The 25,169-nt window shown below is 42.2% G+C and overlaps 1 protein-coding gene across 1 annotated transcript in view; it reads right to left on the reverse strand.

Annotated features, from left to right (window-relative positions):
* Window positions 1-2,135: 2,135 nt before the first annotated feature.
* Window positions 2,136-25,169, reverse strand: part of LOC149316674 (discoidin domain-containing receptor 2) — a 76,168-nt gene continuing 53,134 nt past the window's right edge. The window contains exons 12-16 of the mRNA XM_089516011.1: window positions 24,475-24,602; window positions 22,317-22,508; window positions 20,220-20,454; window positions 18,818-18,967; window positions 2,136-8,652 (exon numbers count right to left, since the gene is read on the reverse strand). Of these exons, the coding sequence (XP_089372137.1) occupies window positions 8,518-8,652; window positions 18,818-18,967; window positions 20,220-20,454; window positions 22,317-22,508; window positions 24,475-24,602 (840 nt within the window). The 3' untranslated portion in view covers window positions 2,136-8,517. The remainder of the gene's footprint in view (window positions 8,653-18,817; window positions 18,968-20,219; window positions 20,455-22,316; window positions 22,509-24,474; window positions 24,603-25,169) is intronic.

A 25,169-nucleotide genomic window follows, 5' to 3' on the forward strand; every position in this document is an offset into this window, starting at 1 on the left:
TTCGTGGTTATTGCTGATTTCACATCTACCCAGTCTATATCTGTGTTCCCTTTCCCCCCTCCTAGCTATTAGAGCTTTTCCATTTTAAAATAACAACAACAACAAAAATAAAAACAGGGGCATGGTTGCTGAGGCTGAGTTGTGCACCTATGGCAATTATTCTCCCCTCTGAAATGTTTGTGGGTTTAATTTTACAATGTTATACTGAAAAAGTGCCATTTATAACTACGTTGATGCAATATGGCACTGTAACTATAAAAACATTTTTTAAAAGCAGTGAGGAGATGAGGTAAGGTAAGATTCAGGTAAGTTCATTCGCATACTTCATTAGGGGGAGTGCTCCCCTTCAAAAAAATGTATGAGCCACAAGTATTGAGAATATTCCTATCTAGACTTTTTTTTTTGGCTGTCTCTTGGAATGAAAAAAAGTGGGAGTGAGAATAAAAGGATGCAGCTGTTGTCAGGATCTGTCAGAAAATAGTCTGGGACAACAAAAACAGTGTTTTTTTGTTTGTTTTTTGTTTAAATCCAAGTTCTAAAGCAACAAATACTGTAAAGCAATCTCCAGCAACCTCCCAAGAAACATGGTGTGTTTTGTTGTTTTTGTTAGCTGTCCTTGAGTCGATCTCTCATAGTGGCCCTGTGGATGAGGCATCTTTAAGACTCCCTGTCCTACACTGCTCTGCTCAAGTCCTGCAGATTCAGGCCTATGTCCTCCCTGATTGAATCCAGCCATCTGGTGTGCAGTGCTCCTCTCTTTCTGCTGACTTCTACCTTTCCTAGCATTGCTGTCTTTTCTAATGAGCCATGTCTTCTCATGATGTGGCCAAATATGACAGCCTCAATTTAATTGTCGTGGCTTCTAGAGGTATTTCAGGCTTGATCTGCTCAAGGAGCCATTTGCTTATCTTGATGGCTGTCCACAGTATTGTCAGCACTCTTCTCCAACACCACATCTCAAGTGAGTTTATTTTCTTTTTATCTGCTATTTTCACTGTCCAACTCTTGCATCCAAAAATAGTGGTTTGGAATACCATGGCCTGGACAATTTTAACTTTAGTGCTCAGTTGTATATCCTTACTCTTTAGGATCTTCTCTAGCTCTTTCATGGCTGCCCTTTCCATTCCTAGTCTTCTTATCTCTTGACTGCAGTCTCCATTCTGAACTGTTTGATCCTAGACATGAGAAATCTTTAGTGTTAACACTTCAGAAATAAATTACAGTGATACACTGCTGAGCAAGCATTTGAATCAGATAATGAGTACCTAACATGGTGTGGTAGATACTCATTATCTGATTCAAATGCCTGCTCAGCAGCATATCACTGTAATCTGTCTCTGAAGTTTTAACCCTTACAAAAACACCCACTCAAAACAGAACTAAATGAAAAAGACGTTTTTGGAAAATATTTACAAGTTGGAAGTTTCTTGTGGAAGTTTGTTGTTCTTATATCAGTTCTTACAGAGTACACTACATCTATACCTGAATCTCTAAGGTTCATTTGACATGGGCCCTTTCCATATGCAGGGGATCCATTCTGGACACACCCACACCCACATAAGGCAAAAATTGCGTATGCTTAAGCCCCATTGAAAACAATGGGGGCATGCTCCTGCACATGCGCACTGCCCAAGCCTCAGCAGGGGCCAGCGGCAGCGCGCGCACTTGCGCCGCTTCCCTCCTCGTGCGTGCACGCACCAGCCATCCTATGGAGGAGGACGGGGGAGAGGAGGAGGAGGAATGAGCCGGAGGAAGGGTGCCTGAAGGCCAGGGCAGAATTGGGGCAGAGGAGGAGGAGGAGGAGGAGGAGGAGGAGGAAAGCTGAGTCAGTGGCCATTAGGTCTGCCTTGGTTTTTTGGGTTTTTTAAATTATTTTTAAAAATATAAAATACTTATTTTATTTTATTAATTTTTATTATTGCTTTTATTTTTTTATTTCATTAATTTTTATTATTGCTTGTTTTTATTTTATTTCATTAATTTTTATTATTGCTTTTTATTTTATTTCATTAATTTTTATTATTGCTTGTTTTAGTTTATTTCATTAATTTTTATTATTAAATATATACACCCTGCCTTGTTTTTTTAAATTATTTTTATTATTAAATATATGCAAGTGCATTTTCTGTGTATTTATGGCGATTTGAATGCTAACAAGTCTGCCTTTCTTGGCCAATTATAGTGGTGATGATGATGATGGTGGTGGTGATATTGATATCAACAAGCCTCTGAGGCACGTCCAATGTAACTCGCTGTGATTTTTACAAACTCATGCGCAGTGAAGAAAAACCACAGTCCCTTGCCCAAGTACACACTTCTGAGAAGTACAGTTGAACCCGAGGGCAAGTCCATTTCTGCCATCTGTCTAGGAATAATGCCAAAATGTCCTCCATTTTGATCATGCCTAAAAAACATGCATTTATATTAAGATTTTTTTAAAAAACCTCAATTTTTTTGCATGTCCTCCATTTTTTAAAAAACGTGTCCTACATTTGAAAATGTTGCCCTACATTTGTCCCGGTTTGGAGCTCCTGACTTATGGCAACCCTACGCATAAGGTTAAAGCTATGTATGGCGTGGGTGCACTGTTTATGTTAATCTTACAGGTCTTACACAACTCCTTTTTGCTTTGCCAACAGACTACACCCTATGCAAAATATAAGTCAGGGTCTAACTGCTGAAAATTCAAGTGGCAGAAAAAACTGGAGGAGATCATAAAACTGATGGCCTCCTGCTGTCTCTGCTTCTCAAACCAATGTAGGAGTAACTGCTAGAAGAGGAAGAATATAAGCAGATAGCAGTGGATAAATAGGAAAAGATAGCAAATAGGTGTTATGCGCCCTTACAGCTTCCCCACCCTTATTCCAGTTAAGCTTCACAACTGTCAAAACCAAGAGTTTGGCAATCTTTTCTAATAGGGAACTAATTGGCTTAATGAGCCAATGATCAGCTTAACAGCTCAGCAATCAAGTCGGATGCCCTTCCGAATGGTGTCCCAACCTAGTGCATTGTACAACCCATTGCTTGCTCTCGGCTTAACAATGCCCAAGCAATCAACGCCTTTGTCTAGCAAGTCCCATTGCCTCCAAATACGTTTGGCACTATATAAACCCTGAGTTTTCAGACCCTCCTTGGGCTTTTGAGCATTGGGTTTTCTTAGCCTGGGTTCTCTGAGCTTTAAGCTCTTCTGAAATCACTGAGCTACACTGAGCTCTCACTGTCACTAACTTGAACCCAGCTCTTAAGCCTCCGCGGCCTTCTTTCCGCTCCCGCAACCATGATCCACTGTCCATCCGAGCTTCATCAGGACTTCCAGGAGAAGACGTCTAAGGTAGTATTCCCTAGTGGTGCCTCTCCTTCTCAATCTATCTCCCGAACTTACCCGTCCCCTGCTGTAGCATTGAATGTGTGTATATGTGTGTGTGTGTGTCCCCTTTTGTTGTGTGGTTTTATTTGTGCTATAATAAACAATACCATTTTAATTGCACCTAATTGGTATCAGAGTCTCTTTCTCTTGGGGTGTACTGGCGACCTCTGGTATACACTTTGGGATCTGATCTTGACATGTGGCATTGTTAGGGCCACCTCTCGGCTAAATTTGAGTTAATTAAAATTCCCCTAATTCAATCCTTCCCAACAATGAGGACTAAGCATACTAAAGCACAAAAAGGTTTTATTGTGACCATGATAAATTTTGAGTATTTTGCTAAGAACAGAGGTCATACATATGCAATTGTCATTTTAGCCTCTAAACTAGAAATGAAGGTGGAGCCACATGTTTCTTATTTGAGTATTTTATTTGTATGTAAATGGGGCTGGGTAGTGGTACTTACTTTATCAAAACAAGTGCAAGAACCCAACCCTACCCTTTCCCTTTTGTGTACCACTGATTCCAAAAGTAAAGCGCCCATGTGGTTTGTCAGCCCAGAACTGTTAGAATGGAAGGCTACCAAAAAAAAAAAACAACCCTGCTATAGGTGTCTCTTAAAAGAGCTGTTTACAATATACAAGGGGATAGAATGCAACTGAATCAGAAACAGTAAACTACATAGAAACAAGCCAGATTGTTGTGCCTGTGTCTAAACTGAAGTACAACACTTACAGAAAAAGAACTGGAATGCACCTCAGCCTACCAAGGCTTTTTGTTGTTGGCCAGTGACAAAAATAAAAGGAAGGAGAGTGGCCAAGAAGACCCACGAAGTATGATTTAAGATTCTTCATAGCATGGATTCTAAGAAAGTGAAAAGAGCCAGGGGAGAATGCTCCACTAGCATTTGCAAAATCTACTAGCATGCTATGTGTAAGAATGGCATCAATCCACCCAATTCTGGGTAGGAAGTGGAGGAATGGCATTTTATCTCAGCTCAGTCAAAACATATATTGAACTGACCTTGATGTTCCAGAGAAAAATCTCTCTCATTCATTCTCTTATCATTGCAGCAGCCTACAGACTCCCTACTCTTTTCTTTGAGAACTATGCTTTCAGAGCAGCCATCCCTTGTTTGGGGTTTCTGAGACTCATCTGTTGATCCAAAGCTCTCCTGCAAAAGCTAGTCACCCAGTAATCCGTAGGAACATCAACTTTTAGTTGCAACATACTGATGGCTTACAACTCATCCTTATGAATCATATTTGGGCAAATAGCCTGTGGTGGCAACAACTCTATGCTTCTTGTCATACCGAAGAGAGTAAAAAAGCCACTTTTGTTGTTGTACATCATCATGTTATTTCTGACTTAAAGGTGACCCTGAGGCAAACCTATCACAGGTTTTTTGGGCAAGATTTGTCCAGAGGGGTTTGCCTATATCCTTCTCTAAGGCTGAGAGAGTATAATTTACCCAGTGGGTTTCCATGGCTGAGCAGGGATTTTAACCCTAGTCTCCAGAGTCATAATCCAATACACAAACCATTAAACTCCACACTGACTCTAAAAAATAAAGCTATTAGTGTTCAAATATGAAATTTAAAGGGTCTCACAGATATGCCTAAGGTTTGCATGAAAGCCCACCATGCATTCTCACAGAACTACTGCCAGGTATTTTGGTGCGTGAAGCATATATTCCATATACCTCCTGCTAATTTAATATAGAACACTGGAAAGCCCTGTAAGATGCAATCTTGTATCAGGAGCTCTAGCACTATAATCCAGACATAATACATTTTTGCCACAACAGTAGTCTGTTGTCCTTCAAGTGACACAATGGGCTACTACGATTGTACCTCACCCTACAAACCTCCTTGTGGCCTGGTTTATTAATCTGAGTAATCTGATATAGCCTGCGTGCAAGACAAGATGCATTGGCAGTAGACATATTTGTTTGTGTGCCTGCCCCTTTCAAATATGTAGTAGAGAGTGAAGGAGATAATTTGTAAATAGCAATATAGCAAGTACCTTTCTATACCATTTATCCATGAACTAGCACCCCCTAAGTGGTTTACAATGTGTAGGCCAATTCCCCCCACAAGAAGCTAGGTACTCATTTTACTGACCTACGAAAGGTTGGAAGGCTGGTAAAACCAAAGATATATGCAAGTGAAGAGAGGTGAAATCTTCTCTCAATCCCTACTTTACTTTCTGAACTCTACAATTGGGCTTGCTTTTCTGCTGAAAGCTCAGTACTCAAAGCCTATGGAAAAATTCTGAGGCAATAGAACACAAAGGCAGGTGAAGGGAAAGAGACAGCTTCTCTCACTTACATAAAACTTTTCTTTTTACATGTTAATAGGGCAGATTTTGTTGTCATGTGCCTTCAAGATGTTTCTGACTTAGGGGTGATCCTAAGGTGAATGAGATTTCTTGGCAAGACTTGATCAAAGTGGGTTTGACTTCCTCCGCGGCTGAGAGTGTGACTTAGCTAAAGTCACCCAGGCTAAGAGGGAATTTGAACCCTGGTCTCCAAAGACGTAGTCCAACACTCAAATCACTACACTACACTGGCTCTCGAACCCTGACAGGCTCACAAATGGTTAAAAATAATAAAAGGTGGGGTTTTAGTTATATTTGAAGCAAGAGGCAAGAAGAAAAAGGTAGGGCCACTGCCTAGAAAAGATGGGGAAATGCTAATGGGACAGGCAGAAGGCCAAACTATTTCATACCTTCAAAAAGAAAACAGTGTTCTATCTGGTGAAAATAGAATAAATCATGCAGTAAGAGGACTACAGCCTGGAAGTTAGTAGAAGAATACATAGCTATTCTAAATGAATTCAAGTCTCCAGGGTTGGATGAACTGAATCCAAGAGTATTAAAGGATGTTGTCTTCTCAGATCACTGTCAATAATCTTTGAGAACTTTGTAAGCTGCCCCGATAACTTTGTAAGCCGCCTCGATTGCTTTTTGTAGAGAGGCAGGATATAAATAAATTTTATTATTTATTATTATTATTATTATTATTATTATTATTAGAATTCTTGAAGGACAGGAGAGGACACAGCAGATTGGAGATGGCAAATATTGTCCCCATTTTCAAAAAGGGGAAAAGAGGACTTCAACAACTACTGAATGATCATTTTGACATTGATACCAGGAAAGGTTCTAGTACTTCTAGAATAGATCACTGAACAGTCAGTCAGAATGTACTTAGAAAGAAATGTGATTAGTAAGAGCCAGAATGGGTTTCTCAAAAACAAGTCAAACCAAATCTCTCTCTCTCTCTTTTTAACAAAGTCATAAGGCTGGAAGATCAGGGGAGTGCTGTGGACATATGTCTTGATTTCAGTAAGGCTTTTGACTTATTCATCTGGAATACTTTTTGCATTTAAGGACATTACAGTTCAAGGATATACTGACCAAATGGGATGTGCCCAGAGAAGGGACATCAAGTCTTATATGGAACAACTTAAGCATCTGGATATGTTTGGCAGCTTGGTGAAGAAAATATGATAGCTATCTTTAAATATCTGAAGGAGTGTCATGTAGAAGATGTTGCAAGCTTGTTTTCTGTTGCTCCAGAGTCTAGAACATGAACCAATGGATTCAAATTACAGGAAAAAGGATTCCACCAAAACCTTAAGAACCTTTTTACTGTAAGAGTTGCTCAACTTTGGAATAGATTACCCCTGAGGAGAGTGGATTCTCCATCTTGGGAAGCCTTCAAACATTTGTTGGATGTGCATCTTTTAAAAGTACTTCAGCTGTGCATATCTTCATGGCAATGGGTTGGACCAGATGGCCCTTTCAGCCCCTTCCACTCTGTTTCTGTTTCTAAGATCATTAACCCCTATTAACAGGTGGAAGCAGCAAAGTCTTTCCTTCTTTTAACTTCTTGCAGGATAGGCATGTAGCCTTCTACATACTTAGAGAGCTGCACCACTATGGTCATCCACCACTAATTTTGCAAGAAGATGAAACAGCTCAGCAGGAAGTTAAAAAAGAAATGTGATGACTGCTGCTGTCATTCTGGACCCTTTGGATTAGAGAGCCCATGGACCTGCCCTCGATGATTAAGTTTTAAGAGTGCCACTGATTACTGAGAAGAGAAGGATATTCTGAGCAAAAAAGGATGGACAACAATCATCTAGTCCAATTGAATCATCTACTCTAGCATTTTGTTCCCAAGCACAGAAGCCAGATGTTCCTAGAAGCCAAGCTAGGAGAGTGTGAGGGCAGCAGGGTGTGAGAGCATCACTCACCATTAGGCATCAGAACCTTTTTTTTGTAGTAAAGTCTGCTGCCTCAGCATCTGGAGGTTTGTTTAGACTATCAGCACAGCTTCTGATATTTTACGTAGGGCACCAACAGGCACAAAAGCAGCAAAACGGAGGGGGGGGGATCTGTACAAAGTATTCTAAAATCTGCAGACTGTACAGCTATGGTGTGTATAATGTGTACAAATGGAAGAATCTACACACACAATCTTAGAGTTATTTTACACAGGTTAGTCTGGATTGGTTACTCATGTGGTGTTATGCAAGGCACATAGGCCTTTCCCAAATCATTGGACATTTATTTCAGCAACCCTTCTGAACTTTCAGCAAGTATTGTCCACACACTTTCAAGCCTATATACACAGCAATTAAAATGAAAGAAGCAAAATTCTTTGTCCACATTCTATACATCTACAGAATTGTGGCATACACATAGCTCTGGGCATAAAGTACTATAGTGCTAGACACTTCACTACTTCCCTGCTATATGTACTTATTCTCAGCTTAGTTCCACACGTAAGTTATGTCTCAAGTTTTTTCCTCAGGTAAAGAATACCTCATGCTTTCCTTTTCCTTTCATAGACAAAATCAATTCATAACTCAGAACCTACAACATTTACAAGATAAATAATAGTTTTTTCCTCAGTCTTTGCTAGTTCAAAGCACAGCACCTTGAATGTGGCTATGTCACAGATGTGGTCAGATCCCAACTTTTTTCCTTTATTTCCTTTGGTGAGATTGAAATTCCAGCTCTGGTGTTGAAGGAAATGGTGAGTCCAAGAGTACTTCTAAGTGTACATTTTGGAGTATGGGAAAGGAGAGGGAAGGGAGGTGAAACAGATGGGTGGTTTGGGGTAAGAAAGAAAGGCATCACTATGAAGTAGTTGCATCTTGGAGGAGGCAATGGATTTCCTGGAAGGAGGGACGGTCTTTAGTATCTCGTCTCCAGCAGCTGAGCATTAGCTTGTATACAGAATCAGGACAAAATGCAGGCTGTGGAAGATAGGTCTTAAACCAGAAAAAGAAAAGAGGAGATGTTGAAAACAAACAGATAAATTCTTTTTTAAAAGGCACCAAACCCAAGACACAGCCACAGTAATAATGAGGATTTCATTTCTGGCATATAATTGCAGAATATGAGATGAACCTGAAGGTAATCTAGTCATTTATTAGTTTGACTCATCAGTATTCTCCTCTCCTCCATAGAGTTGAGGGTGGCTTGGAAGACTGGGTTTGCTTATCTTTGCAACGACCCTCTGAGGAAAGGTTTTGTTGAGAGTTAATATGTGATGTCATCTGATGCTGGGAAATGAGTTTTGTGCCTGAGGGGAAGGTGAAAACGCCCAGGCCTATCACTCAGTCCAGTGTATCACCTTTCCTTACTTTGAGACAAAATCTATAGTGGCATGAAGGAAGACATTGCTGATGGGGCAATCCAAAATGTCTGAGGTTTGGCTGAGAGTGAGTGGTTCTTATTTATTTCTCAACTGTGAGCAGAAGAGCAGAGTAAACAGTAGTGAAGAGACTGCCTGAACCTCACTTTAGCCTGATGGTGCAGGGCATGAAGCCTCTACAGGCCAGGAATCCAAGTAAGGTGGAATTCCAATGGCATAAGAACCATCAGGTTCATATTGGTCAGTGAGTGGAAAAAAGGAATTTCACTGGCAACATGTATCAGCTGAATGATATATGCAAGAGCAGACTTTACTCAGCAGCTTTACAGCACTTGATGATTATGCAGTGTTTGATCAGTTTAAAATTAAAATATGCGGTTTATAAATTTTCAAACTGGATTTTAGAAATAAATTAATCTATTTTGAACAGATATATATTGCTAATGCCAACATATATATTTATAGTGTAAAGAGTCCTCCAAATTACTGATTACCTCCCTGAAATCAGGCACAATGGGACAGACAGATTTAAAGCAATTCTTATAGTTTGGGTTTATTTGGGGACATTCCATTGGTGCTTTCAGCCTAGTGATGACAACTGTTGAGAAAATGGAGCTTTGACTACAGTCAGCCTTGCATAACTGCAGATTTTTAAATCTATGGATTCAAGTAGCCACGACTTGAAAATATTTTTTGAAAATTCCAATAAACAAATCTTGATTTTGCCGTTTTACTATATCATTGTATTTAATGGGACTTGAGTATCCACAGATTTTGGTATCCATGTGTGTGTCCTGGAAACAAACCCCAGCTGATACCAAGACCCCACTGTATTTTACTTCCAGACTCAGGCATTTAGGAGTTTCAAAGGCAATGAAGCAGAAACGCCTTGCAATTGTCATTCAGGACTTTTTATCATTCAGTGCATTTTTTCCTTCAGGTATTAAAGAAGATTTTGAGAAATTGATGCAGCTATTAAAAACTAGTGAAACAGACAAATATCAAGTAATATACCTGGAAACAAAAGAACCACAATGTAGAAGTACAAAACATGATGAAAATAGCACTGCAGCAGAAGAAAGACCATAAAATATTGCTCAACAGTTGAATTCCTCTATGACCAAGAAGTGGAAGTGTAGTGTATTGTCCCAATTGATCCTGTTTATTGCTTCCTATACAAGTCAGTGTCACTGAGTAAAAATTCAAAAATGAGAAATTTTTGCTTTTTATTCTGGCTTGCATAGGGATCTATGCGCCAGGAGTATCCCTGGTTTAGGTGATATGCTAAGCTTACACCTGGTTCACAGAGTGGTGACGCTAGGACAAGGGTGGACAAATCCCTGAGATCCTGCTGCCCACTGTACCTCAGAGGGCTGCATCTCACACTATTCTCCCAATTTAAAAGAGAACTGTAAAAAGACTTGCACCTTCTAGGAGCTGTGGAGAAGAAATGAAAGTGACTGGAAATCACTCTTGATTTTGAAGAAAAGCCCTGCTAAGCATAAGACATCCTTAGAAGACCAAAATTGCCCCTGAAGGATCCTAGAGGGTATGATGGTGTATTTGCAGTTTTAAAAAATGGAGATGGGGGGGGGCTGCACTAGGGCTGGGGGGGGGGCTGCATGTGCCTGACATTACACACTTTGCCCACTCCTGTGAGAGGAGGAAGTAGTGGCAAATGGACTACATGTACCTGCAAGCATCTAATTTGGGACAAAGCAGGATTTTCCAGACTATTGGGGTTTCATCCTATGTGAACGTGACCAATGCATTATCTGTCTTAATTAAACAGTTTTTTAATTGCATTCACAAAATAAAGAAGGTGTCAGAAGTACCATATTTCATGTATGCAGTTCTTCACTTGGTAAATGACATTTCATTTTTATTGTTTACTATACAGTGAGCCCTTAGTATCTGCGGGGGATCCGTCCTGGACCGCCCCTCACAGATATCAAAATTGGTGGATGCTCAAGCCCCTGTTGTCACCAATAGTGGTGCCTGCCCATGGCTGTGCTACCATTAGGGACAGCCCCCATTGTCCCGTGGCAGCGCATGCACATGGTTGCATTGTCATTAGGGACAATGGAACTTAATGGTGGACACATGAATGCACCACCACAAGACAATGGGGGCTGTTCCTAATGGTGGCACAGCCATGTGCATGCACCACCATTGGGGACAACATGGGCTTGCCATTTGCTGATGCTCAGATCTGTAGATGGCAAGTCTGTGGGTCTGTAGATGGCAAGTCTGTACATCCTTACAACAACCTGTAAGGAAGATCAATAACATGCTTACCTGTAACTGTGGTTCTTCAAGTGGTCATCTGTGCCCTCACACAATAGACTCCATGGAAGCTGAAAAACTGAGCAGATTAGTGGGAGGCCCTGCCCACCCCCATGTACTGAGCATGCCCAATCCCACCAATCTAGCTCCACCTTCAATTCAAGTCTGCCACAAAAAATAACAGCAGGGACCTGACTGAGGGGAAGTAGGGCGGGTTCGTGTGAGGGCACAGATGACCACTCAAAGAAGCACAGTTACAAGTAAGCAACCTGTTCTTCTTCTTCATGGTCTTGGTGCCTCACACAATAGGGTCACTAAAAAGCTGTACCTGTGGCAGGTGGGAAGGTCCCTACAGAATTGAAGAAAGAACAGCATGGCCAAAGCTGGCATCCCGACAAGACCTGGAATCAAGTCGGTAATGCTGGACAAACGTGGAAGGTTGGGACCACGTAGCTGCCTTACAGACATCAGGTAGAGGGACGCCTCTGAAGAAGGCGGCAGATGAGGATACAGCCCTGGCTGAATGTGGGTGCACACCAACAGGAGGAAGTGTTTGGCCAGTTCATAAGCCAGCAGAATGGTCTGGACAATCCACTTTGAAACCCTTTGAGAGAAAACAGGGTGGCCTTTTCTACGTCCACCATAGCAAACAAACAACTTGTTGGTCAACCTGAACTCAGTAGAACATTGAACATAAAATGCCAAAGCATGGCAAACATCAAGTGTGTGCACAGTATTTTCCAGAGGCATAGAAGGGTCTGGATAGAAGGTAGATAGCAGAATTTCCTGAGAGAGGTGGAAAGGGGATATCATCTTAGGGAGAAAGGAAATGTCGGTCTGAGGACCATTTTCTCCTTGTGAAAAATGAGGAAAGGCTCGTCCGAGCGCAATGCAGTCAGTTCAGAGGACCTCCTGGCCGACATGATGGCCACTAAGAATACCACTTTCAGTGTAAGCAATGTCAACGAGACTGAACCTAAGGGTTCAAAGGGAGGCCTGGTAAGGTGCATAAACACCAGAGAGAGTGACCATGCAGGAGTCAGCGGAGGCAATGGAGGGTAGAGGTGATGCAGACCTTTGAAGAACCTTTTCAAGGTTGGAGAGGTGAAGAGCCGAGCAGATGACGAACCAGAGGGCTGATTGGCTACAATAGCTGGCAAGTACACCTTGAGAGATGAGAAGGATAGCCCTTGGTCATGCAGGTGAAGCGGGAAGTGCAAGGTACTTGAGGGAGAGAAAGGCAAGGCAGTTCCAACAGGTCTTGCCTGAAAAGAAGAAAAGCCCTCCTTCTAACCACCATCTTGAAGGAGAAAAAGATAAGCCAGCTCCAACAGGCCTCCGAGGGAGAGCAGATCTGCTGGACTTTCCCCCTTCCCCTTCCCCACTGCCATTCCCTTCTCCTTTTGTGTCTTGTCTTTTTTTAGATTGTAAGCCTGAGGACAGGGAAATGTCTAATTAACAAATTGTAAGCCACTCTGATAGCCTTGGCTGAAGAGCAGTGTATACATAAATAAGTATTATTATTATTAAGTAAGGCTGTCGACAGTTGAACTGAAGAACGTGGCTCGGCTCTAGCCTCAGCAAAGGCACAAAAGTGTTTCCATTTGTAGGAGTAAGATCACTTAGTGGAGTCCTTTCTGGAAGCTGACAGGACCATGAGGAGTTCAGGAGTGGTCAAGGCTGGATCCACCATGCGGTCAGGTGGAGGCTGCAGAGGTCTGGGTGCAGGACTGCACGATTAGAGTGGGATTGTAGGTCTGGCCAATTTGGAAGTTTGAGGTAATGCCCCTTGGACAGGTGAAGTAGTAAGGCAAACCAGGGTTGCCCAGGCCAGTAAGGAGCCAGCAGGATTGCTTTAGACCTGTCTCTGGTCATTTTCATCACCACCCTCGCCACCAGTGGTAGCGGAGGAAAAGCATAGAGGAAGTGGTGGCTCCAAGTGAGATGGAATGCATCTTCCAGAGAGCCCTGTCATTGGCCTGCTCTAGTGCAGAACATCGAACACTGAGTGATGTTTGAATTGTCAAAGAGGTCCACGGAGTGTGTTCCCCAACATGCAACGATGAGGCAAAAGGCTGGTGCAGACAGCATCCATTTGTGCTGAAGGACATTGTCCCTGCTGGGGGAGTCTGCTAGGACATTGTCCTTGCCTGTGAGATGAACTGCCACTGGGTGAATAGAATGGCAATTACATCATGTCCAGAGCTGTTGAGCAAGGTGGAGAAAGATGGATGAATGCGTCCTGCCTTGTTTGTTGATGTAACAGACTGTTGTCGTGTTGTCTGTTATCACCTGGATAACTCTGTGGAGGAGATGAGGTTCAAAGGCCTGAAAGGAAGGCATTCCCCTGAGGATGTTGCTGGGGATGAGCCACAACTGAAGAGAGTTCAAAAGATATTGAGGGAGAGTCAATTTCTTGGACTGTTTGTCGTTGAGGTGGTCGAATAATGAGAGGAACCACTCCTGGAGGGGCCTCAATCTCAGGCGTGCTAGACAGGTGACAGCTGTGGTGGAGGCCATGAGGCCTAGAAGGCGCTGAATGTCCCTTGCTGTGGGACGGTCCATGGCAAGGACTGGGTGAAGATGAGCCCAAAGGCTGTCTGCCCTCACGGTGGGTAGGTAGGCACGAGCCATGACAGAGACAAGAGATGTGCCTATATAGTCTATTACTCTGATTGGTTCCAGAACAGATTTGGAGGGGTTGAAAGTGAAGCTCAAATTGGTGAGGAAAGAGAGAGAGTGGTGTGGACATCTCAGAACAGTTGTGTGCAGGAGGACGATACCAGCAACCAATCGTCTAGGTAAGGAAAAAATTTGATTCCTTGTATCTGAAGGTGGGAGATGACTGCTGCCATGCATTTTGTAAAGACATGAGGAGCGGTGGAGAGGCCGAAGGAAAGGACGGTGTATTGAAAGAGATCTCCATTGACAGCAAAACGTAGAAATTTGGGGTGCTGAGGCCTGATGGCGATGTGAAAGTAAGCATCTTTCAGATCGATCAATGCAAACCCTGATGAAGAAAGGGAATAATGGAATGAAAGGTTAATATCTTGAACATGCGAGATTTGTTGTAATAGTTCCCGCCTCTCAGGTTGAGTATGGGGCAAAGGCCTTATCCCTCTTTGGTACTGTGAAGTACCTTGGAGAAGCAGCCGTCCAGCCTACAGCTGGGTGGGATCCTCTGAATGGCACCTCTGTTGAGGAAGAGAACCCCTCTAGAAGAGGAGGGGAAGGTGGAGTGGATCAAAACACGGCGATAGGTGGAATACTTAAGAATTCTATGGCGTAACCCAGATGAATGATGGTGAGTATCCAGGTATCTGTGGTGATTCAACGCCATTTGTTGTAAAAGAAGCAGAGTCTGGAAAACTGATGGGATGGGAGAAGGGAACATGGTGGGATTAGATAGGATGATGGTATTGTCCCTATGGACATGTTAAAAATGAGACTTAGAAGAAGAAGACTTCTTTGAGGACTGCTGCTGCTGTTGTTGCTGTTACTGTGGATAGCGCTGTTTGTAAGGTCTCCTAGAGGATTGTTGAGAAGAGCCACTATATTGAGAGAAGGCTGCAGAGAGAGGCTGAGAGTAATTTGAGGGTGCTGATCTAGGATGCCACTGTTGTCTTCGATATTGTTGCTTTTGGCCCGTAACACCTAGGCATTTGCCTTTGAGACGTGCTTTAGCTAGAGTGTCTAAGAAGTCATCAGTCTTGGCTGCAAAGAGGCCATTGCCTTCAAAGGGGAGATCCTCAATATGCTTCTTGGCTTCGTCACTGAGGTCAGTGGACCTGAGCCAAGCATAAAGACGAAGGGCGACAGCCCCAGAGATGATTTTAGTAGCACAGTCGACAGAATGTCTAGAAAAATGGACCAAAGAGAGGGCCTCAGTGTAGAAATCAAGAGTAGCCACCTTCTGTTCTTCAGGTAAGTAAGGAATAAAGGCTGCCATCTTGTCCTAGAGAAATTTCTGATATGCACCCATACAAGCCTGGAGATTGCCTACTTTAGCAGAAAGGGTAGCAGAGGAGTAAAAGCGGCATGCAAATATATCTAGATGTCTGTCCTCTTTATCAACTGGTGCTGAGTAAGTCTTACTAGAGAACTTAGAAGTAGATTCAACCACCAAGGAGTTAGGAGTAGGTTGGTGAAAAGATAAGGTGCAGTGTCAGGCTGGACTCTGTACATGCCTTCAAGCTTTTTTGATGCAGGAGGTACAGAAGCAGGTTTGAACCAGGACAGGTTCATGATGTTGGACAAGGAAGCCAAAAATGGAAGGATAGTTGGCTGAACAGCAGTGGCATCAACTATACCAAAGACATGGTCTCTCAGCGGTTTAGGAGCCTCATCAGTCTGGAGTCCTATAGCCTTGGAAAACCATCCTCTGGACCACATCTGAAAAAAGATGTATATCTTCAGTAGGAGATTGAGGTGTAGTATCTTCTACCTCTTCCTGTGGAGATGCTATGACAGGAGAGGGAGAGGTTGGTGACATCACTGTGTCATAAGCAGATTCCTCAGTAGACTGTGGTGGAGGAACGGGTATTGTGAGATGAGGCACATGCATAACAACAGGAGGAGGCATAGACTGATCTACAGGCAGTGAAGAAACAATTGGAATGACAGCTGGGATTGGTGTCGTTAGTGATGTTGACATCGGGATCTAAGCAGCTGGCATAGAATGAAGAGGCGAATCTGGAGGTTTGGGAGGCTGTGCGAGGAGGAGGAGAAGGGACCCTGGTAGCATCATAGTCCAAATGTCTCGGAGAACGAGAGTGGGAGCGAGGTCGATATCAAGAGGGAGATTCATAGTGATGTTCTCTGTAGGGACACTGATCCTGGTAAGATGGAGAGTAGGACCTATAGAAGGGCGCTCCCTCCAATAATCCTCAGCTCGATATCGAGCTATATAAGATGCAGAGGTGTACGGCTAGTCGCGGTAGTAGCATCTGGAAGATGACGCCGACAGCTCAACTTGGTCTTTCGATGGTGTGGGAGACCTGTGAGACCTTGCAGGAGACATAGAGCCCTGATGGCGCAGTGGTTAAATGCCTGTACTGCAGCCATTCACTCAAAACCACAAGGTTGCGAGTTCAAGACCAGCAAAAGGGCCCAAGCTCAACTCAAGCTTGCATCCTTCCGAAGTTGCTAAAATGAGTACCCAGACTGTTGGGGGAAAATTAGCTTATTTGCTAATTAGCTTACTTGCTGTTCACCGCTATGATCTTTGGAATAGCGGTATATAAATAAACAAATTAATGATAGCTTGGTGTCGAGGGGCTGGAGGCAAAAAGGAGAGTCTGTAAGCCTGAACCAACAATGCAAATATCTGCAATGGAACCAATGTCGGAACTGGTGGCAGAAGAGACTGTTGGGGTAAGTGTTGATGCCGAAGGCAACGGAGCACTCAGTGATGCCGAGGTCAGAATCCCCGATGTTGAGTCTGTAACAGTGATGAAGATGGGGGACTGTGAAGCTGGTGTTGGCATCGAGGCTGGCATCAAGAAGGCCATTCCAGTTCTGATGTTGATGTAGAGACCGGTGTTGGTGTCAAAGCTGACATCGAGGCCGAAGAAACAATAGGCAGAGCAGTAGCCTTAAATTTGTGCTTCTTTTTTGCTCTTTCGACGTCATAGTCGGTGGAGACGTTGGACCTATTTTTGGCTTTCTGCCGAAGGGCACCTCTTGCAATGAGGCAGATTGCCCAGTAGATGGCATCTGTGATATCGAAGAAGCAGGCTGTATTGCATCCATGGCCTCAATGCTGAGGCAGAATCAATAGGCTGTGAGGCCTTCGGTGTTGATGTTGAGTCTAATGTTATTGATGGCTTTGAGATCTTGGAGATCCTCAGAAGCTTAGAAATGGGAATTCTGGCTAAAGGATTAGGTTGAGAAGAGGATTTTTCAGCTACAGAGAAGGAGCGTTCCCAACAAAAAAGTTTAAACGCTGTGCTCTATTGCGAAGAGTTACAGCAGTAAAAGCTCAACAATGAGAGCACCAGTCGGTGATATGACCCTCACCTAAACAAAAAAAGGCATTTAGAATGCCCATCGGAGAGGGGGATCTTGCAATCACAATCAGTGCAGAGCTTAAACAAAGATTTGGCGGCCATAAGAGGCCTAGAAGCAAGGAGCTCATCCAGGCCAAGAAAAAAACAAGAAAAAACTTGCTTCAAAGCTTTGCAAAAGGGCAAATGCTCAAAGAAATGAAAAAGAAATTGAAAATGAAAAGGAATTGAAAATGAAAAGAAAAAAGTGTACCATACATGAGAGGTCTACTCAGCTCAGGAGCAATCCAAAAGAGATGTTTCTCTTGCGGTGGACGAAAGAGAACTGAAGGTGGAGCTAGATTGGGGGGATTGGGTATGCTCAGTACACGGGAGTAGGCAGGGCCTCCTGCCAATCTGCTCAGCTTTTCAGCTTCCAAATGGAGTCTCTGTGCAGGTGCAAACCTTACTGTGTGAGGCACAGAGACCACAAAAAAGAACCCTATTTCCCTCCTCTCTCAATAAGATGGGATGCTGATGTCAACCTCATGGTCCTAGCATTAGTTTCACACTTCTTACATTCCCAAGCATAGCCCTGATTTTCTTTTTGTATAATTGAAGCCTTGGAAATAATATGATGCTTCTTTGTAATCATGAATTATTTCCCACTTTCACCTATGATTCTATTCAAAAGATTCTTTTCAAGAAACTAAATCTGACACATTCATTACCTTGTTTTAGGCTCCCCCTTCCCCCTGCTAAAAATCACATCATAATTACTGGAGGGATGATGGCAGTGGCAGCTTCCATGTCAGTGGGACAGTGAATCCCCTCTACATTTTGGACCTGAGTCTTACAGATATTGTTCCCAAAATAGGCTTGCAGCTTGAGTAACAGCTCTACTGTTCAGACTAAAACTAGAGTGGATTCAGTGCCCCACTGACATGGCAGCCATGGAGTAGGAGGAGGATGGATGTCAATGTAAGAATTTTGCGTTAATAGAACTCGCAATTCCAAGAGAAGGAAGAATGAGTGTCATTTGAAATAGATTAACAAAGGAAATACAGTAGCTTATTTGAATTGTGAAAGTAGTATGGTCAGCATGTATATTCCCCCACCACCACCAATTTGTAGTACTGTATATTTGAGAGCTGAAAACCAGGGAAAAGTGTGTCTGCGCTGATATGATAAAAAATCCTGTGTGTTGAAATGCAAGATTGAAATGTGGTGAAAATAAGTGTTGAGTTCAGTGGGATATACTCTGAGGTAAGTATGTACAAGATTACAATCCAAAGGATATGTAGGTGATTCAAATGTAAATCCCCTAACAAAGTGGTTCCTGGTCCTGGGTCTCAGACTATACTTTCCATAATTCCCCAACCACTGGTCTTGCTGGCTGCGGAATTTGGGAATTGTAGTCCAACATATAAGTAGATCAGATAACCCCCCAGTTCCTGTCCATTTAAAAATTATCCAGTAAAGGCATGCCTATAGCTTTCATTTACATACCTGTCGTCCCTGGTCCCGAAAAAACTCTCCGGTATTCTCAATTACTTGCTCATCTGAAAACTGAGAATACGGCTGCTCACGGCAAAAAGTGAAGATCTCCCAAAGTGTCACACCAAATGCCCACACATCACTTGCTGTGGTGAACTTCCCCTAAATGGAGAGATTGGAAGGAGAATGAATACAGAATTCAAAAAACTGTGCACACAATTATCCAGACATGTGCAGTTTCCCTCCAAGGGCATAGGGAGAACATCACACATAGGTATCCCTGTGGTTTCTTCCAACTCTATGATTCTATGATCCTATTATTCTACTTAGGTTGTGGTAGAGTCTACATTTATTCAGTCTTCTGAGCCTTTCTTAAAGAAAAGTGCATCTGGCATTGGGACTCACCTGTTCAGAGAAGCTGCTGTTTAGTTTTTTACTTCACCCATTTAGCATTCCCTTCACGTAGCTATCAAGAAAGAAGGTATCAGAAGGAATCCTTGATAAGTTACTTTCTTTCTTTCATTTTGAGGACTACTCCAGAGAGAAAGGAAAAAAGAAGAACAAGGAACCAGGAACAAACCAGAAGAACAAAAAGAAAGAATTAAAAAACAACTCAGAGAACAACAAAGAAAGTAAAAGATCAGAAGAAGAAGAGGAAAAAGAACAGCCAGAAGAATCAGAAGACTCAGAAACTCAAGAAAACCCCTGACTAACCTACAAAACTAAAACAGCCTAACCAATTCTAATCAAACAAAATGACACTCAGAATGTGTTCCTGGAATATAAAAGGGGAAAGTCTTTCACTATTTAGAATTTTTTTTCTTGATATATTATGTCTACAAGAAATCAAAATTAAGAGAAATGACATAAAATACCTAAAAAAACCAAACTCGGTCAAACATTATTCTCAACTAATGGGGGGAAAAAGAAAGGGGTTCACCTTACAAAAGAAATATTTAAACATAATGGTCATTTTGTAGGAATGGAGATTAAATTTCAAAATACATAAAATTATTAATAATAGGAATATATACACTATTCCACCAATATCAGCGAAAAGAAGATCACGTAGTGAACACAACGGTGTCAAATGCTATGTAGCTTATCAGGTTTGGCCATATGACTGTCAAAAGGGAAAATGAGACCAGATGATAACAAGGATAATGCTTTCAGAACAAGAGAAAATGTTTTAAGGAAGTGTTCACAGAAAAATCACCTGAAATGGCTCTTTCAGGACTGCCAGAAATGCTCACCAAAAGCACTTTGTTCCTCTTTCAGCTCAGCCCTAGTCACCAAGACAAGCCTGCTCTCTTATGTACATGATCAAAGTCTAGCTGGTCTGGGTCAAGACATGCCTAGATGCAGAATTATGATTTGGCCTCCACAGTCCTAATAGGAAGTTTACAATGCTTACCAAGAGAATGCTCTCCCATGACATCCAACGAATGGGGAGCACTGCCCGGCCCTGGATCCTGTAATAGTCACCACTATAGAGGTTTCGACTCATACCAAAGTCAGCTATCTTGATGGTATAATTCTTCCCTACCAGGCAGTTGCGTGTAGCCAGGTCTCGGTGGACAAAATTCAGAGACGATAGGTACTTCATGCCAGATGCAATCTGTGTGGCTATTAACTTCAAATCAGCATAGCTGGAGCAGCGGAGAAGTAATTTTTAAAGAGATAGCCATGTTAGTTTGCAGCAGCAAAACAACCAAGTGTCATCTGGCACCTTCAAGAATAATTTTTTAAGATTTATTGCAGAATGTGCTTTAATAGACACCACTCCATTTCCCCAGATGCATAGAGTACAATCTCAGAAGTTAAGAAATACATACAGTTCCCATTCTCTTCACATCCATAATCCAGATGCTTTCATTTTTAAAAAAAAAAATGAAGTTATTTTACATATTGAGTCAAAGAGCAGCTTCAAGGAGATGCTGAGCAGGAAAACAACTTGAGCACAAAGAGTTCATCTCTTTTCTTGTATATGGATTCCCCCAGCCTCCATGACTGCTTGTAAAAGAAAGACACATGACCAGTCCTACACTCACTATTTAAACATGTGCAGAGATATCTGACCAGTAAAGGCAACCACAGTTATGACAAAATAGCTGAGTAACTCAGACCCTTGGCAAAATGTACTCCTAGTGTCTCCCAGGCAACTCCAATGTCCTCTATCTCCAGGTAATGCTCCACCATGCTGTCCCCTCTGTTCCAGCCTCTGTCCCCATACTATTACCTCTGTCCCAGTCAAAACACCACTATCCCAGTTCTATCCAAGGCCATCCTCCTTTGCTAGATGAGCAGGTAGGAACAAATGGACAGAAGACTTCTATAGGGCTGTTTGCCCTCACATGCCCTCTCCCCATGCCACACCAGACCCTTGAAGGACCAAACACACACACACACAACAGAGCTGGCCAAAAAAAATGCCCCTATCTTTCTCTCAAATACTCAAGGGCACTAAGGGAGAAAAACAGCAATTGCCCGGGTTGGCGCTTAACTAAAAAAATTCCTAACACTGGTTCTGGTGAGCCACCCCAGGGCTCATGGTCCTAGTATTTGCCTGACTATGCTAAATGGTGATGTTACATTTGGGGTAAATTAAAAAGAAGATTAATCTGTGATGTGCACTGTAAATGGGTCAGCAGAGCGTTGGTCCTGCCCTATAACATGGGACTAAATCCTTCCCATAATAGTTCACCTTCTCCAAGATGGAATACCTCTTCTCTGTCTTTATTTTCGAAGCCCTCCCTGTCTTTATTTCTTTTTACCCCAGGATGTATCCCAGCCATGACTTTTGTTCCCCCATTCTATCATCTTCACCTGCCTGAATATCTCCTGCTCTCTTAAACAACTCTGCCTTATGCTGTGAAAAGCTGCCCAGGATATTGTATGTGATGTTCTCTTCTCTGTTAGTTCAGGAAACACCTCTCTGATGTTGAAATGACACCTCTTAGTCCTCTTCTCCAATTATAGCTTGCAGCTCATGATACTGGGTAAAGACATATGAGGCAGCTACTTTTCTGAAGCTAAGCAGGCCTATGTCATCTCAATACCTGAATGAAACTGTGAATCCCACACATTCTATGTAGTTTAACTAAAAATTAATTTACTTGCACTGATTCTTTGTTAGACCCTTTTCACTCTATCTTCAATTTTGTGTCTCTCTGCTATCAGCATCTGGACTGTAAACTTATTTACACAGGATGGTCATGTGATATTGCACTTATACAAGGAGCTTATGAGGGAGGATCCAAGATGATCAGAAAATAAGGCTGGGTATGAAGGATCTCCCCACTTTTCATGGGATTCCAGGTATGAAGAGTGCAAAGACAGGAAGCCCTGTCATCCAGTCTAGGATTTACAGTAATATATCCAGGGATTCAATTTTGAACCCTTTCATACAGCACGGTATAAATGCATATTCTTATGGGGCTATAATGTGGAACAGTTGCCTCACACAGGATGCAGTATATAGAACAGTATTTACAGAATTCTTATTGGCTACCTGACAGAAGGAGCAGAGCTCACTGTCAAGCTCTGGAGCTCCTGGCGAGATAGGAATTGATTTAGGTCACCATTTTCCATGTACTCTGTGATCATGCAGAGAGGGTCGTCAGTGATACACACAGCCAGTAACCGGATAATGTTGGGGTCCTTCAATCTGGACATAATCTTAATCTCTTTAAGAAAGTCATTCCTTCAAAATAAAAAACAAAACAAGTCATACAGAGGCAGAATTAACTGTAGGAATTTCTGACCAATAAGTGTTTGATTCAAATCACTTGTTTGACATGAACACAGTGGCTGACAAGCCTCACTAGACATGTCACATTCTCTTAGTCCTAGCAACTCCCCACACCTCTATAATATGAATACTAATCTATCAAACATGTCTAGGATGGGAGGATACTTTGATTTTTTACTTCTCCCACCCAAGAGCAAGATTTCTAGGAGTACAGTGAAGATAAAGCTTGCACTTCCTCCTAGCAATCTGAATCAGAATTTTTATAAGAGGGAGTGTATATATGTATGTTTCCATCTGTTCATGTAAATGTAATTAATAAGTGAACAATGTATCAAGCTGTCTTACATTGTGCAAAACTGACATAAATGGAAGCTGAAGAACTTGGTCACTGATATATGCTTTATTGTTTGTTTTAAAAACTACCTTGCTGTATGTTCAAAAGTAGCAGCATGCTATGATGAAGAATCACCTGTAATCTCTTCCATGGTAAAAAACATTTTCTTTTGTGTAGGAATTTTTTTAATACTATGGATCATTCATACATTTGATCCTACAGCTGCAGCAGCCCACTCCAGTAGCAATTTCAAAATCTAGAATTATGAATTAATTTGGATTAAGGTCTAACAATAATGATTATACTACCAATAACAACAAGAACAAATAGTGTAGTATGGTAGTTTGCTATAATGCTCTCAGCTTATGTTCATGTATCCATGGGTTTAAATTCCAGCTTCCTCCACTTTGTGAGCCATCAGGACCTGAAGCTTGTGGGAGGGAGGAGGTACACCAGCTCAAGCAAACAAATACAGAGTGCATGCCTAGCATTAAGATGATAATGATTTCATGGTCTTATATTCAGTAACTGGCATCACCAGCTAAAGGTAGCAGTCTGCTACATTATATGTAGCAGATCGCTACCTTAGAGCTCCTGCTGTGGCACTGCCTATAAGAGAAGGCACCAGTGATCTGACTCTGTCCAAGACAGCTTCATATATTCACCGGACAGCTTCTTACAGCAGTTTATGGGAGCCTCCACTTGTGTACTACGTGGACACTTTTCAACAGCGCTACAGCATCAGGTGCTCCCAGAACCTTTGCTCTATTCTTACAAAAGGGGAAATTACTAAAGGTACAGCTCTTCTCATTCTGTACTTCTCCAGATTAACTAGTGGTATCTGTAAAGCGTGGCTGTAATAATTTATTGAAAGAACCAACTAAACACAAGAAAAGAGAGCAGATTGAACTGAACCATACCTCTCTGTGGAGGCCAGATACATCTATTTAGGTCACTTGAGACCTACTGTCCTGTGAGGCAGGCATCCTAAAGACTCTGTTTGGTTAGTAAGTTCACTGGGGCTTCCATCTGAGGCCCCACTTTGCAAGCACCAAAAATGTTCTGGGGAAGATATCTCTAACATTTGAAAGTCAGAGAGCTGGTCTGAAAGTGCCCGAAGAACACTTGTAATTTTCTGTCCTGAAGAGAGTTCTGGAAAAAGACTGTTTCTGGAAGTTTTCCTGCATGGTTAGGTTGAGATGAGGAAAAGTAGGATGTGATAGCTACCAACTGGCTAGCTCTTGTAATGTCACTCCCACATCTTATCTCCTTCCTCCTTCTTTGTGAAGTTTTGCAACTGTTTTGAACAGTTTTAGTAAGAAAAAGACTGAGTGCTTAATTCACGTTTGTGTGAGTCACATTTGTGAATTCATAATAAACAATATGTGTTTCTTCTATTGCTTTTTTCAAAAGCAATCTGCCTACTTAAATGATGAGGGGAGAACCAAGAATAAAGGTATTCAGCATCCATCTGTTAGCATATTTATGTTCAAGACAAAGTAAGAGTTTTCATTTGGCTGCTACAACCATCCTTAAGAATACTGTACAAGGGCTTCCCCCTCACATGTCACACATTCCATGCACCTGGCATTCTTGTTGGCATCAGCTCGCAGCATTTTCACAGCCAGGAGAACAGACTGGCTCGAGTTGCCATCCAGAACAGAATCCTTGTCCACAAATTTCTCCATCCCCTCCACTTCACATAGGTGAACCTGGAGGAAATGTAACAAGCAGCAGTGATCTGACAGAGAACTCATTCATGATCACAAACAGTGAAGGGCTGAGGTTAAAAAAAAGAAAAGAAAAGAAAAGCCCAGGATGACTCCACTCCTAACCTCCTCCTCCTCCCATCCTTATCTTCAACTCTGTATGAAGAATAAGAATGCATCCAAAATGTGTTGCCAATTTCAGGTTCAAGGCTGCTTGTGAAATTCCTTGTACAAACAGATCTTCTAATCATTCCACTGGAGCTGATTTAGCCATTACAGGAAGCCTCAGAGACACAACAACTCCCTCTTGCTTAATTCCAATGATATTAAGCAGAGAGAGGCAACATTAATCACAAGAGAGCCTGGTCAATATCAGGGCTATGCTACACAGACTTCTAGATAAACTTCTTCATATTTTGTGCAAAATAAAACAATGGGTATTGTGGCCTTAGCAGTCCTGATTATTGTAGCTGTGATTATCCTTATAGATGTCCCTAAGGCCTTTTCTGTTAGGTCAGGGATTTAACAAGTGAATATGGTGACTTGATGGCAAGTAACTAAATAAATGAA

The sequence above is a fragment of the Sceloporus occidentalis genome, unplaced genomic scaffold (assembly GCF_023333645.1).
Source record: "Sceloporus occidentalis isolate IW3139 unplaced genomic scaffold, rSceOcc1.0.p SCAF_3, whole genome shotgun sequence".
Classification (NCBI taxonomy): domain Eukaryota; kingdom Metazoa; phylum Chordata; class Lepidosauria; order Squamata; family Phrynosomatidae; genus Sceloporus; species Sceloporus occidentalis.